Source organism: Phalacrocorax aristotelis, chromosome 8, assembly GCF_949628215.1.
Source record: "Phalacrocorax aristotelis chromosome 8, bGulAri2.1, whole genome shotgun sequence".
Lineage (NCBI taxonomy): Eukaryota > Metazoa > Chordata > Aves > Suliformes > Phalacrocoracidae > Phalacrocorax > Phalacrocorax aristotelis.
This window is the reverse complement of record NC_134283.1, coordinates 21,779,089-21,795,268: the sequence shown is the minus strand read 5'-3', so window position 1 is coordinate 21,795,268 and position 16,180 is coordinate 21,779,089. Positions and strand designations below refer to the sequence as shown.

At 41.8% G+C, this 16,180-nt stretch overlaps 1 protein-coding gene across 4 annotated transcripts in view; it reads right to left on the bottom strand.

The window, feature by feature from the left end:
* Window positions 1-16,180, bottom strand: part of NUP93 (nucleoporin 93) — a 91,550-nt gene that overhangs the window by 25,494 nt on the left and 49,876 nt on the right. For 3 of the 4 annotated variants that reach the window (XM_075101749.1, XM_075101751.1, XM_075101750.1), the window contains exons 4-5: window positions 8,279-8,341; window positions 5,899-6,027 (exon numbers count right to left, since the gene is read on the bottom strand). In XM_075101749.1, the coding sequence (XP_074957850.1) occupies window positions 5,899-6,027; window positions 8,279-8,341 (192 nt within the window). Of the gene's footprint in view, window positions 1-5,898; window positions 6,028-8,278; window positions 8,342-8,498; window positions 8,652-16,180 lie in introns of those variants that run through there. The other variant, XM_075101752.1, reaches the window with a different exon arrangement.

Here is a 16,180-nt window from a genome sequence, read left to right as displayed (position 1 = left end):
CAAGTTATTGAAAAATAAACTGCAATAATTTCAAAGACAGAGCCCTTTGAGGTAAGCAGCCCTTTAATATCAGCTGCTTCATAAGCAGTGCTACAGCCATGATGGTCTGAAGATAAAAGCAAGACAAGCTCAGTATAGAGGCATAATATTTATTATGAAGCCAACTGACATAGTTGGAGCAAGCAAAGAGGAACAGACAAGCTTTCAGAAAAAACAAGGATGTTTTCAGGACTGCAACTGAAGCAACACCCTTTGAATTACAGACTTTGAACCCAAAAACTCATTTGACTCTCCCAGGTATAGTTGGTCTGGTAACAGATCTCACCTCTCTGCACAAACCTTGCTCAGCTTGCTTCAGGTATCTAGCTTAGGTAGTTATGAGGATCTAGGATGGTTGCTTACTTCCACCAGGAGAGAGGATGCAAAGCACACAAGCTAAATATTGAAAGTGGCTGTAAGCAAACACTGAGAAGGTGCCTTGTTGTGCCTTGGTTTGTTACCAAATAACTCAAGTCCATCTGTATTCCTCTAAACTGGAATCAGTGACTTCTTCTGAGAAAGAGCAGGTACATCTGCAGAGTTTTAAAATTAAGCTTTTTACCATCAAAGTCAGTTACGGCTAGCTGCACGTCCTCATTAGCTGTGACACTGCACCTTAGCAACACTGACAAATAGCTTTAATTTTTCTTACATCAGTTACCAAGATTGTCAGTGCTTTACTGTGTAGAAAGGATCACCTTCAAGTATCACTTAAGGACATGTTCTAGTCTTTCCTGGAAGAGATCAGCTGAATGTGACCTACTCACTGCCTGTACAGACAACAACGCCCAAATGCAAGGGGGCGGCAATAATTGTTTTCAATTTCACTTTAATCAGCTTTAGAGTTCAGCTTTGCTGACACCTGTCAGGCTGCAGCACGGCAGGACCAACATTCCTGCCATGACCTGGCTTGCATGGATTTCAGGAAAAGATCCAAGAAATGGGTAGCTTTTCTCCAGATGGTGTCATCATTCAGCTTGTTTCAAATGAGGACGAAATGCTGGCAGGGTCTTCAAAAGAATCTCACATCCCAACTTCTAAATTAAATAATAGAAACATATGAACTTCCAGACATATAACTGATCAGTCTATGCACTGAACAGTCTCTCAGTCATTCCCAAATGCTTATAATTTTCATTTTGTATCAGGGAAGATAACCTGGATTAAACTAACACTCACGAGCATATGTTCTTGCAAAGACAATGGCTATCCACTGCCCTAGTCTAGGAGTTCTCATTAGGAAAATTTTCACAATTGTAAATTTAAAGACCAATAGAGTGACACGCTTGCAATGGCCAAGAAGTTGTTCCAAGTTCGCTGGGAGTCTATATGTGAAGATAAGGGCATTGACCTCTGTTGGGAAATTTCAAGAACTTTGTGGTATTTGTGATTACTGCTTTCTGCATAGCATACCACAGTTGATTACAGAATTAAAAAATATTCTGTTGTGTCTGTCCCTGATATAGTAAAATATAAATATAAATAAAGGTATCAAAGATGAACCTGGACAATCCTTTAAAATTGCTGGTATTAGTTTACCACCGCATTAATTTCTCAGTAATATTGCAAATTAAATTATGTCCAACCTAATTATAAAATCAGGCAGATGCATTTAGACCTTAGTCAGTATAAAACTGCCTTACCAAAACCCCCAAAGAAATCCCACTTTTTCTTTTTGCAGCTGAACTTACACTAAAAATACTCTTCAGTCACACCTAATGGATACTGATAGTCAGAAGCATTTGCATTTTTCTTTCCGTGCCAAATCATCCGACACAAATTCCTTTAAACCCACCTAAAAAATGACAAATTCTTTGTTCTAAAGAACAAAGAAGCTGTTAAAGCAGGTTTCCTGGGAAACAGACATGATGGCAGAAATAGCGCTTTGCAGCCTTCCCCTATGCTGTGCCAGATAAATTGCAGAGTTATTTAAAGTAACGCTAAATTATGGACGTTGTCATTAATTACTGATGAGGTTTCATCTTCTAAAGCAAGTGAAGAAGGATACATTGTGACTTAGTGTCACTTTTCAACCAGTGCCTAAACACCAGAAACATAAGGACTGGGGCTTTGTTTTGTGAATCTGGTTCCTTTTTCTCCTGCTGCTGCTTTGCAGCATGAAAGAGCATCCACATGGCTGCCATTCCAGAGAGCAGTGTATGACTGGCAGGTTAAAACCCGCAGGTAAGGATCGGAATTCAAAACTGCACGCCTGAAACTAAGAAATTACTGCTCTGGGGTTTGGTTTGGGGTTTTTTTTTCCTTTCCTTTCTCCAGTTTTAATTTTACCCTCACAATTCTGTTTTGAGAATCTCTTATTAACAATCTGCCATAGCTGAGAACTGCCACATTGAAATTCTTTAAATGCCCACTACTGACTCGGCACCTCAGCAAGGAAAAAATTCAGGAACTCCAGAATTTGTCTTGCTTTTCTTTCTTATGCCAAGGGCCATGGGCATTTCCTATGACTTATTTCCTATTTTCTCCATCTCATACTTACATTCTAGCTTCATCTTTGAATTATTAAACTTAAAAAAAAGCACTAGCTCACTGAACTATCTCATGGCTCTGTTAAAAGGAAATTTCAAAAGGAACACTAAAGCAGTGAATCAGCATGGGTTTCACCCTGAATTGCAGAAATGGAGAGTTGTGCAGGCAATCCTTTTGCAGCTGGTCACCAGTGTTTGAAAAGGCATCCCCTACAAGCTAAGGGGGGGCATTTGGGAAAGGGGGAGGATATCTTTTGGTGGCAAGTCAGAACTTATCAAGTTTTCAAACAAGGAAAAGATTATGAAAGATGTGTTGAAAACAGCAGCTAGGTGCACAGGAGAACCAGCACCTTTCAGGTCAGGTTCTTAAGCTTAACTGGAGCAGCAAAAGGAAAAACCAGAAAAGCGGGTAATGCACAAAGGACTGCAAGAGTGCAAGCGCTCACACACGTCTTTCTGCATCTCTAGGTCTGATACTGCTTAAATGGCTTGTGCTGTTTTTATCAGTCATGTTTGCTTCTCCCTGCCCTCAATTTAGGTTTCTCCAAAATATTCTTCAGAACTGTAATATTCTGAATATTATCCATTTGTGAAAGCTGCAGCTATACTGCACTGCCATCACATTTTTATCTTTAAATTCATTTAGCCTAACGATGCTGCTTTTCAAAGGAGTCCTCCTTCATTTGTACTCAGCCGAGCTTTCAGCTTCACTTGCACACCCAACCCCTTACTGCATTATTCATCACCTTCATATGCATATGCACATTCCTCAGCAGAAGCCTGGGCAGACATTTTGTCAGCACTCCAAATGGCTTGGCCAATAGATGCAGTGAATAACTAGGCAGGAGACTGAGCTGGAGGAACACCATCAAAATATACTGTGGTGCAGCAGGGGAGCAGAAAGCATCTTGCAGTCCTTGGGATTTAAGGGATATGAAGACACGATACAGAGAGGCAGAGCAGAAACAGAGCGCGACAGTGTCTCTCCATCACTGCTGGAATGGGTTCCTTGACAGCAGGAGTGGAAGAGCTTGGGCTGAGGGTGGAAGAAAGAAAAACCTGGAGTAAAAGGACAAAAGAAATGCCTCGGCACCTAGTGGAACAAGACTCTGAACAAAAACACCTTGAGAGCATAAGTGTTTGATAACTTGAAAACAAAACCTGGGCTTTCCCCCCTTTTCCCCAAGAAGCACCTTTTTTTATTAGCACTGTTTTTCCCTTACGGGAAGAAGGCCAGGCTGGAGAACAAGGGGGAACAGAAAACCCCAATGGCAAGTCCTGCACTAGCTTCTTTGAATCATGAGCTTTCCCTGTTAATTGGTCTTATTTCCATGAATAATGTGTTGGTATTTCACTCTGCCCAAATTAGCTTGCCCAAAGCTTGAGAATTGGCTCACAGGCAGACCGGCCCCCTGCTGCGTTTGGATCTGTGCCTTTTCAGTTGATTCTCCATCTCCAGAGGATATCAATTAAACCTCTACTATGTGCTACAGGCTGTGTCTGTTTGTGTCACGCACACACAAAAAACTTATTTGACTGGAACAAGGCTTTAGAAGAACAACCTGCTGTGGGGACATTAGATAACAGGCTTTTAACACAGTAGATGCACTTCAAACCTCTCAGACCTTTGACTTCTTGAGGCTAAGACTAGAATATATCAAGGATTTGTAAATGCTCTTGAAATGACATACTGATACTATGAGTGCTTTGAAACAGAGTGTGGAGTATTACTGAGTGAAAAACATAACAGGTGTCCGTGTCCATCCCCCCCCATCAATTTGATGCTTGGCATCTTGAGTGCCAGGGACTGGGAGTAGTGTCCATTTGACACTAAAACATCAGAAAAGGTGCTTTACCTTCTCAGAGTAGGTTATTAAATTGCTTCTCCTACCACTGAATATCCACACTTTGAAAGGAAAACCCCACACCAGTAACTCACACACAAATCAAAGATGTTAGAAGCTATCAAAATAGCTGCCAAGTCTTCAGACACACATCCTAAAATAATGGGATAGCTGTTCCTAGTTTTAAATTAATTTAGCCTGCATTATTTAGCATTTCTAATATTGGAAAGCTGGACAACCTTCTGAGAAGTCATGGTAAAGTATCACTAAAATACTTCCTGGGGAAGATAGCTTCTATAAAAAGATGTATGCTAACTGGGATTAACCTATATTTAAAAGAACAGTAATCAGAAAGGATCATTTCATTAACAACTAATTATTTCCAAATCCCTATACAGGTCATACTCCATTAACATCAAGGGTTTTTTTTTGTTTTAATGCACTTTGCAGCTGTAGAAGTCACTCCAATGAACAAGAATTTATTTTAAAAACCACATCAATAATGAAAAACCTACCAAAAAAAAGAGCAGGAGGAGGGGGAGAGAGGAACATGGCTATAAAAACCTGTGCCTCTTTTCCAGCCTGAAAGCACAGCAACTTGCATTCCCCCACCCGACGTTGCCTCCATTCTCAAGGTTACAGTTTTCACAGGGCATCATGCAGGAGCTGTGGTGTAACTTTGCGCTCCAGGGATCTCAGCTGATGCCTGATGCCTCTAGCTCAGAGGGGCAGAGTTCCCACAACTCTGCATGTAACTGTGCTTTGCTCTACTCACCTAACTGGAGCATTTTCTTTAAGAGAATACACTGTAATGTTTTAAGGTGTAATGTAAGATAAGGAATGTTTTAAGTTGCTAGTCAATACCTTTTCACGTCAAACACAGAGTCCATCTTGCCCAAAGGATTTAGCCACTTGAACTGATGAACACTGGAGGCACAAAACTTGAATCTGCATTCCATGAAATAGCAAGGTGAAAAAGAAAGCATACTCCCTCTTTTTTTTGTTATTGGATATTCACCTGATTTTGCCAAGAAACCTGAAAACCTTCATCAGCGTCCTAAAAGAAGCCATAAATCCTTGCTAGGACACAGTGATAAGGGACAGAGACACACCAAGACTTATGTGTGAGTATTGCTACCCCTGAGAAGTTGTCTGGTCTCATTAGCATTGCAAACGTTTCCTGTAGGTGAAGTTCACCACTATGCATTTTCTGCCCCTTGGGTGTATTGATGTAATATGCATTAGCGCGATTTTAAGTTTCCAGCTTGCACATATGTTGCTTAAAACACAGCTTCAGCAATAGGAGCTCCACTGCCTGTACTCATCAGTCAATAAGAACAACCCTAAAAGGTTTGATACTTTGCTAGACAATGCATTCTGCTAGTTCCAGCCATCCTGGAATTAAATAGAGATTTTATATTTATCATTTTCACACAGTTGTAGCTATAGAATAATCCAGAGGTGGTTTCAGCAGTGCTGTGTACATGCCACGTGTGACTATGCAGTGTTTAGAAAGACAGGGTTACCTCATTTTCCTGTGTGAAATCGAGAGCATCTTCTCCTGATGCAAGAAGAGTATGAAGAATCCTTTGTTTCACCTGTTCCCATTCAACCAGCATTGATTCTCGGTGATATTCCTCAGCCATAGCAAAAGTCTGTTGGTGAAGAAGACCAAGAGATAAGGAACATACAGAAACACCAAACAGCCTAAGCTCTGACCAGCTCAAAAATGAAACAGAAAATAGCAAAACATAGATCAACCAGGACAGCCCTCAAGAGCTAATGATACGTTATTTTAACAGGCTTCCTGTTCAGGTATTAGGGAATTCAGAAAGTAAGTGTGTGTGGAATTACGACAACTCTCGCATTCCCAGCTGGTAAAAGAGGGAATCTGTGTCTCTTCCATAGTACTGCAATACATGCCAAACTTAGCAGGCTGGAAATCAATAGGATTCTTTCTTTAATTTAGCAGCATAGACACAACATCCAGGTCATCATGGATCCGCATGGTTTGTTGAGACCATAGTCTCTAACGGCAAGTAGTTTTCACCCCCTTGGAGGCTATAAAGGTTTGGCTTACTGCATTCTTAAAAGACATTTATTGCCTGTATTTCATTTTCAGGTCTTTACCAGCATGTTTTTCTTTTAAAGAGGAAATAGGATAAAATAAAAATAAAAGTATTAAGGAAAATTAGCCAGTGCCAAAGAATTGGAAACTCACTCATCAAGAACGTAACTCAGGAAAGCACGCAGGAAAATCATATCCCAAGAAGAAACAATCCTTTTACCTTTAAAATGGCTGACATGCTACATCATTTTTCAGATGCAACTGGGGAACTCACAGAAGGAAACAGCTTCTCCCTCAATATTCCTTTATTTAGCAATAGCATTAGGATAGAGACGATGCTTCACTACCTTTCCAATTATTGGTGGGGTGATGTTAACTAGCAGTCTTGAGTATAGTGGGACAGGAAATATGAATGTTTCCACTAATTCTAAATAGAGAACAAGCTATATTGGATCTTCTACTTCTTTTTCTTTCCCAGCCTTCTGTCTTCCACATAGCTTTGTGCTGCAGTGTACATAACTAAATGTCTTGGTTGGCTGAATAGGTTTTTTGTCTCATTACAGCCCACTGTTTGGATATTGTCAATTAGGGGGCAAAACATTTGCCAGTATAAATGAATTGATAAGATGCAGTGACATTTGGCAAACATTTAATTATGGTGCGTGCATGCAACTAGAGCATATGATTTCTGTTTGATTTATTATATAAACTCATTTTATACTTTCTTGGTAGAATATAGGTCTTATCCTTACCTTTACTATAATAATTTCAACAGGGTTTTAAACATGCATCAATAATTACAGTACATTCATATGTAAGCTTAAGTACTATTTCTTATCATTTGGAAGAAACACAGGCTCAGTTCTATACCCGATGCCCCAAGCGCACATGAAGGGAAACAATTGTAACATAAGCACCAGGATGCATGCAGTGACATTTCCAAGCAACAGTTTTAAGACAAACAACAGGAAGCATTTTTCCACACTGCATAATTCAATTGTGGAAATCACTGCCCCAGAACATGACAGATACCAAAAGCATAAACAGATTCAGAAATAGGATCAGATGAATTTCACATTAGAAACCAACTTCCAGCTCAGAAAAAAAAAAAATAATTAAAAAAAAATCTTCAAAACACTACTTGCTTGGAGGTGAAGAGACAGGAGATGAACGGGGGAAGGCTCTTTTTTTCTTGCAGACTAAGTACTGGTCCTTTTCAAGGGAAGAAAACTGGACTCGGCCTAAACAACAACTCTTACTTTCTCATTGTAGCATTTTCCTTTGTACTGCTCAAGAAAAAAAAAACGGCACCTTTTTTTCCTAATATGAGAGATTTCCTTTGGACAATATGAGGCAGTATGGTGTTCTGGCTCTTCTACAGACACAAGAGTTAAACCTTGCAGCACTTCTGCTGCGTAGGCCTGAATGTGGTCATATGTACTTCAACAACTCCTGTAACCTGGAGAAACAGCTACAGTAAATACACTGAGTGTCATCACTGTACGGGAAGGCAGTGCACAAGGCATTTCTCAGAACAAAGGAGGAAATAAACTCCATGTCCTAGGCATTAGCACCTCTAGAAGAGGCAGCACCTGTGCAGAGAGGGCTGGAGGGAGTGTGCTGTGCCTTACAAACAACAGCTTCTCTGTTCAAACAGATTTAGCACTGTGAGCCTCCTGACCCTACAAAAATACTGTCGTCGAAATACAACTGACAAGTATTTCTTCTGAAAATGCTAAGGGAATATTTCCTAATGTCTAATTTTTCTGTATTCTCAATACAGTCCTCTTAAATTCCACTGGTTTATTAAATATCTAACTTGCTTGCTTCCAACTTACCCTCTTCCTAGACTCTTCAATGGCTGACAGCAATGCATTATCTTTTTCATTCTTCAGGAATCCCTGCAGAAAAGGAGACACAGAGCTACAGTCAAAAAAAAAAATAATCAGCCTTGCACTAACATCAGATACATATTGTAGTACTCAGCTCTTTCAACTCTGAGAAGTACTCGGAGCTCTCTCCCCAATCCACTCCCAAAAAGTTTAAAGGTCACTTTACTTCACCAGAGGTACAGTAAGATATCCATACAGAGAAATGTGAAAATGAAAATGCATTAATCCCCTGGTTTAATATGCATTAAATCTTAGTGAAATGTCCTGCTTCTATTCTCTTTTATCTCTGTGTCCCAGCAACTGCTTCCTCTTGCTCTCCATTTGAGGGAGCTAGGATGAAAGCTGGTAGGAACGATAAGCCAAGATAAGACTGTTGACTTGAGTATGTTGGAGGAAAAAAAAAAAAAATTAAAAAAAAAAAAAAGGTTTTGACTTGGCAGCTTCAGGCAGGAGTGGAGCTCTTGGAGGCCCAACAGGAACTGTGAAAATGAGCCTTAAAAATACTCAGTTGAGGAAATATGGAAATAACTAAACAGTTGGAAAGCACACAGGAAAAGTTTACCACAAAGCCTCTCCATGCATACAGCTGGAAAGGGTAAAATACATAAGAATTTTATTTTTAATTTTCAGTATATCAGTAAAGTCAGATGTGCATGGACAGACTGACTTAGATGAGCTGTTAGCTCCTGTAGGTTACTTACGTGACCCATACTAGGGAAACATAAGATATTTCAAATTTTAAACAAACAGCTGTGGGGTAAACTCTAGTAACACATAGGAAACGTTTATTACACCCTAGCTTGAACATTTTTGTTCTGCATTTTCACTGTTATATCATCAATTAAACAAACCAAGTTGATTTGTACTCCCAGACTTAAACTTAAGCATTATTCAAATCATATAAAGGAAAAAGAAGCCTTTGCCTCCCTCTGAAGTAATCAACTATAACATTATCAACTCCATTAAGTGCTAATATCTTAAGAGTCTGTATGCTCACTCCACAGCTCTAAAATTAAGAGCAACTAAGAAACCCAGGGAGTGGGAATTCAATGTACCATGCTTTATGTGTTTACGACGAGGATACACAGTTGCAGCAGCGCCTAACCAAACTTGTCAGGAATCAGGAGGCTTTTGTGCCCTTCGTTCCCCACATCTTCCTGCAAATACATGGTTCCTGCCCCAACAATCTGACATCAGTATTGATCCATACAGCCCAGGTAGACCTCAGGATCTCTAGAGGAGCATGGATTATGTGGCAGAACAGAAACTTGCTGTCATAGGGATTTGGATCTTTGGGAATATATATTACAGTAGGTCTTAGAAACAGTCCTCTTAGAAACAGATCGCTACTTAGCTCTGGGAGGTGAGGAGGGTTCGAAATCCCCCCAAACTGAAGAAATCTGACAGGAAACTCTGCCACATAGATGTGCTGTCTACTGTCCTGCTACACAGCACCAGTATGTGTAACAGAGGGCATTGCACCCTTTCCTTTTGAAATATGTAGAACAAGCATTTGAGGTATGGGAGAACCTGTGACCCCCTTTGGGTGGAAATAGGAATGTCACCCCTTTCTGTATACCAGACAGAGGATGAACTGCCATGCATGCGACAGACATGTGACACGGTCCCCCCCAGAAACAGCCCTTGAATACAGAAGAGAGCAGCCACTTCTACACAGCCTATTCTTCATTTCATTGTCCACCATGTCCCACTTTATTTTTAGACAATGCCCACAAAGCACAGTTATAGCCTGAAAAAGGGAAGCTAAATTCAGATCCTTGCATGTGTCTGGGGACCAACTATTACAGCAGCATCAAGGTAAGGGCTGCCGCAGTCACTTAACCGGGCCAAGACCTGATCCTGGCTCTGTGCGGGAGAGGTGGGGAAGGATGGAGACATGGGTTTGTACGTTTGTCCATGTCTGTACGGGTGGAAGCACTTTGAGAAGGCTTTTTATTTCCCCACTTCCAACCTAAGTTGGAGAAAAATTATCTGGAACTATAACAAGCAGTGCTTCTAGACCTTCAAAGCACACACCAACATACCAGCAGAAGAGACAGCCACGTTTCTGATGGTAGGGATCTGCTGTTGCAGAGAACACTGTGTGTTTGCCGTATCCTAACACCACTGCTAATTTTACAGGCAAAAAAAGCCCACTGTCTCCAAGATGCAGACCTACAGCTATCTGGATGCGATGGAAGGTGCTGAGCACACCAAGCCACACACTGCACCTTGCAGAGGTCCTGGGTGCCCTGGCTCCCTGCTTGCTCTGCGAGCACTGGGCTCCCGAAAGCCCTGAGGCACAAGTCCTACATTACTGCCCTCAGTCTCTCCTCCCTCCTTGGAAGGATGTGTATCCTGAGCCGAGCAGGTAACTGCCTAGAAAAGTACACAGCAGCGATGGTGATCGGCAGAGTAATTTAAAATGTGCTTGAACTTCCCTTGAAGTCAGTAAATTCAAGCTGAGTATCTTCCTTAATGAAACCTCCCAGCTCCCAGAGAGTTCACTAGGTCCGTTTAAGAGATCACATTACTTCGAATGCCAATTAGGGGAAGATAATTGTCTTTTTCAATCTCAAAAACTACTCCTTCAGCAAATGAAAATCCCCATGCATTCCAAATAATATCTATAATGCCTCACTGAGGAGAGGTACATTTTAAAAAGGTTGCCCTATGCCTTGTGCTAAACATCATGACTGCAGCATGACAACTGCTGCTTCAGTTAATTACAGGCTAATTGTGAAACCTCAGAAAAGGGAGCTTCAATAGCTGATGCTGGGGCTCATGAGACTGTTTCTGCTTAGTTAGGCCAAACAAGAGCTCCTGGGGTTGTCACTCCGGGCTTTGGTGGCTAAAATTTCACACGTTAAAAGTGAGGAGTGTCCTGCTGCTGTAACAGTACTTATTCCCTGTGCTTATTGCATTGCCACCTAGTGGTACACTATGCTTCGGTGACTGGACATTTAGGTTTCATGGATATATATAAATGCACACAAATGTCCATCTGCTATAAGAAAAAAACAGAGCGCTCTGGAACAAGGATGGGTAGAAAGATGGAAGAGATATGCTTTATGCTCGAGAATTTTAGTCCTTAAAAATCCCAGGCCACATAAGAGATATGTGAACCCTTAAAGCTGTTAAGTCCGGGCCTCGAAAAGCGCTGGTTGTGCCAATTGAGTTACATCTGCCCTAAAAGCTTTCTGCAATCCCAGAGGCAAGGTTTGACTTTGCCACAAATGCTTGCAGACTCTGACAAGGATAGGGAGGTATGGCATTCAGCACACACAGGGAGTACACGACCCATATCACAGGAACTGCCCTCTCAGGGGAGATGCTACTGATTGTACAACAAGCAACAAGACATTGCTTCATACTGGGTATCCAAAGAGAGAAGCAGGAGAACAGAGATACTGTTAGGAGACAAAGGGCTATTTCACAGCGGCAGATGGCAAAGATAGGAATTGCTAACACAAGCATCACTAAAACCTCCACGCTGAAGTCCTCACCTTGCAGCTCTCCGTGCACAAGCTCTGCCATTGCAGGGATCCTAACATAGCCTGGATTTTGCTTGAAAATGAAAATTTATCTTATTTCCCTGAGGCAGGTTTACACAAAGAGCTGAGAGAGCCTTAAAGTCACATCATGCTGCCCTGCTTTAGTGAGGAGCATTTAATTTTCCTGTTACTGTGGGACTCCCATTCATTCTTCCTGTATCTAGTTCAGAAAGGAAGCACTAGAACTCTTCTCCATCACAGGTTCTCTGCAACACTTGCCACTGAATGTGTCCTACACGCTATTTGTACAATATCTGATGAGATGGTGTTTGCAAAACAGGGACACAGGCACAGAAATAAACCCACTCTCCCACCTTCAGGTTCCCACTTCCCAGCTAGTCCCACTTATTCTTGCATGTCTATGGCTCAGCATCTTTCCCCAGCACATTCCAGTTCCTCTTTGATCTCTTACCCCTTGCATTTCAGTCTGATCTTCTCACGTCCTCCCCTCTCTGCTGAAATCCAGCCCCACACTGCCTCGCTCCAGGATAGTTTGTACAAGCAGCCCCACCTGCAGGAGGGCAGGACACCTGGGAGGCCATGCCATTTCCCTGTTCTCACATAGCTCCTTGTTCCACTGTCATTCCTCATCTCAGGCAACTGCTGCCGGACTCAGGCTGATGTGACAGGAACCAGCACCTGCCTTACTCCAGCTTGAACGCCAGCAAGAAAGTGTTCCAGTATCTAATTCATTATTGGTACAAAAGGGCATGAATGCACTGATGGCCTCTTTTTGACAGAAGATTGAAAGCCTCTTCCATTTACCACAGTAAATGAGGTTAGGTAACTCTCTCCTGGCTGACAGAAGTCTCTTAATTACTTCCATCAGCCAGGCCATACTTTTAATACTTGATCTTAGTATTCAAGCTGTCAAGAGAAGGCAAATGTTGCCAAATAGTATACTGAGGCCTTGGATATTGACAGCAATGCTTACTTTTTCACTGGCAAGGGAAGAAAGGAGAAATGAAATGAACAATCTGGGACCATCTCAAGTCAATTCCTCTTTGATTAAAATATTTCCAAGTGCTGGATTTCCAGGAAATCCAGCGAATCCTGCAAAGGACCAGCAGGGATGATGATTATACTGTTAATCACTCTTTAGGAATGGTTTGGGAACAGTAGCTCCAGGTGAAGCACCTGATTTTGTATCTACTAGCAATTTTAAGAAACGATTTGCTAAATACAATCCTACTGCAAACTTGCATACATCTGAGCATACTCCCAGGGTGGTGCACCCTGGCACAGTCCTCCTGGCTATGATGTCTCTGGAAACAGAAAATGAAGCAAAACTACCTGGAATCTACTGCCACAATAACAGACCATACTATATCTTATTGTGGTTTTTATATCCAAATTGTTTATGCTGACAAAAGCATCAATGCTTGCTGGTTCGCTTTAAACAGCTAGGCTGATGGGCCTGTAAGCAATGCTGTGGCCAACTAATGCATTCCTGAAGACAGGGACATGCCAGTGTAGCACGGGCAATTTTTTGTCCTCCATTCAGACTTCTTTTCCATTCATCACACCAGCATCTCTTGGAAGCTTCTGTAGGTCTCCTAAGATTTGTTTTGCAGAAAGCATCAGCTTTTGCTAAAAACACGCAGATAAACAGCTTCACTACATACCTTGGCCTGTGTAATACAGTGTCCTTCAAAGCAACAGGGCCCAAAGATCACCCACCAAATGCAATGAGCTAAGAGCAGTTGTGAAATTGGCTTTCTCCTTGGAGGACTCCAGATAGCAAAACTTCTATGGGGCCAAAGTAGAGCTCCTCAGAGAGGGATAGAACCCAAGGAAAGGCGATATACCAGTCAGCATCACTTCGACACTACACGAGAGACAAGGAACAAATCATTGTACACAGACACAAAGGTCCACTGAAAAGGAATGTCTGACAAGGCTTGTCCCACAGCTGTATGCAGTGTTCAATTCACAGATTTAGCAATAGAAAATTTTCCTAGCCTAAGGCAGCTGAGCTTGTCAAACTACAATACACATTTCTCAGATTCCTTACCACAGCATTTAGAATGGGAAATCCTGCATAATTTTTCTAAAAAATTAACTTCACTATTGACTAAACAGGAAAAAAAGAAGGGAAAACACAGAAGGGTTTACAGTTTCCTAAGTCCCAAGAGCCAGGTGTTGCATCAGAGACTTTCACAGCAACAGCCATGTTGAAGCTTAAGAAGGAAAAGGATGCAGGCAAATAGCTGTAACACAGAACTGTGCTAATACAGCCAAACACTGGGCTTGGGGAAGATCTGCTGCTTCGCTACCTGCCTTCACAGGGGTCTCAAACCACATCCCCGACATGCACCGTGACTGTGCTCCACACTTGCAGCCAATACTCACATTCAATTTGTTTGAAAGCCAAGGTAGGAGAGCTCTTCCCCACCCTACAAGCAGATAGCATTTCAGCCACAGTAAGTCATCACAATACACAAAACCTGGCCTAATCTCTGCTCCACTGCATGACTAGCAATGATTTTAAAGATTATTTGATTTTTTTAAAAGCACCTTTTTGCTCCAGCAAAATCAAGTTTTGCAGAGCTGCAATACTGTCTCATGATGGAGGAGCAGCAACAGGAACCTCACGCTGGCAGCAGCAAGAGTCGATGCACACCATGCTAGAGCCTGCGTGCTTTGGCAATGCACACAACTCCCTGCGCACACTCAGCGGGCAGCAGCACGCATTGCGGAACATAGAAGGGGCACCGCCATTTGCCTGCAAGCCTTCTTCGACAGGTTGCGTCCATTGTGGAAGATGCACAGAAGCAACCTTCGCTGGAGACAAGTTCTGGGGCAGGAAGAGGGCTTCCCTACCCCACCATCGGCATGTCGTTGATGCAATGCCCAGTTTTGAATACAGCCTTTAATCTGTGTGGCAGCGCAAGACTTAGGCAAATATTTACAAAGCGCTCGCTGCCACAGGTTAGTGCCGGCAATGCAAATATCTAGTACTTTTTTTATATTATTTTACTGTTTTAGACTGTTTGGTCTGTGAAACTCATGCAGTTTTCAGAGTAATCTTCAGACTGTATCCAGTAACATTGGATTTTGCTGTGTTGGAGAAATATCATTATTCCTTCTAGCTGCGACAGGAACAACTCAAACTGCTGAAAGAAGCGCTCCTCAGGAAATCGCAGCTCAGCTCCTAACAGAAGCAGGGGCAGATGGTGCATGCTCTTTGACTCTTGCTGGGACCATTTGGATCTGGCAAGGGAAGACCTGAAATGTGCTCCTTAGACAGGCATACGGGCTTCGAGGGAAGAAATACAAATAACTCTTAGCTCCTGCCTCAGCCATGAGACCATCCATTAAGCACGGAATGGCTAGTATCAAACCATCAGTTAATACCAAACTATCCCCCAGCATGACAGGTACCATCATATCCCACACCCAACTGCAGTCCTCCAAAACACATTTGCAGCACATCACTGTCAAGGAGAGTGCAAGGCATTTGCAGCAAATATAAGCAGCATTTACCATGAAATATACAGGGAGCACAGCTTTATCACACTGGAAATGTCTAGAAAGATACCACTGCTCAGATTCCCTGCTGAAATATTGTGCCAGGCGCTCACACGGCAGCCCCAAAATTGACCACGCTGCTACACAGCACTGCTTGTTCTGTGTATAAACAGGGATCATGGCTGCTGGCACAAAGCATGACTCCGCTCAGTTTTAGTTTCTTCTAATTCAACACAGGATGCTCAGTGAGTTCAAGCTTTCACGCACTATGAGATCTCAATATTTCACTTAAAATTGTACTTGCAAGTGGCTTAACTCCTACCGTAACACAGAAATTCAAGGCAGTGTTCTTATGCATTTTAAGATTTCGCAAAATATGCCAGAGAAATCTGCAAGATTTAACAAACCCAAACATAACAATTGAGTGAAGTAGGACACTCAGTTCTGAAAACTGAACTGTATCATCCATCACAATATATGTAATTTATATACTGCTTATACAGTGTAACTAGTTATTAAAATATTAGTGATTATCCATGCAATTTGTTGTGTCTTTCCCCTTCATCAGAGTGAAGCCAAAATAACTTCAATTACACAGATTAGTCTCTCATTCTCGGGCTCTAAAAGTCTTTGCCATGTCATGTTGGGCTACACAGCGCATGGGAATGCTGTCAGAAGTGGTTTAGTAAGCTTTTTTTCAAAGCCACAAACACTTTAATGGCATAAAATTAAGATAATACCTTTTTTAATCTAAAATTTTACAGCGAAGTTGCTCAGAATGAGGTTCTGTTCCACATAAAATTATCAGTCTCCACTGCACAGA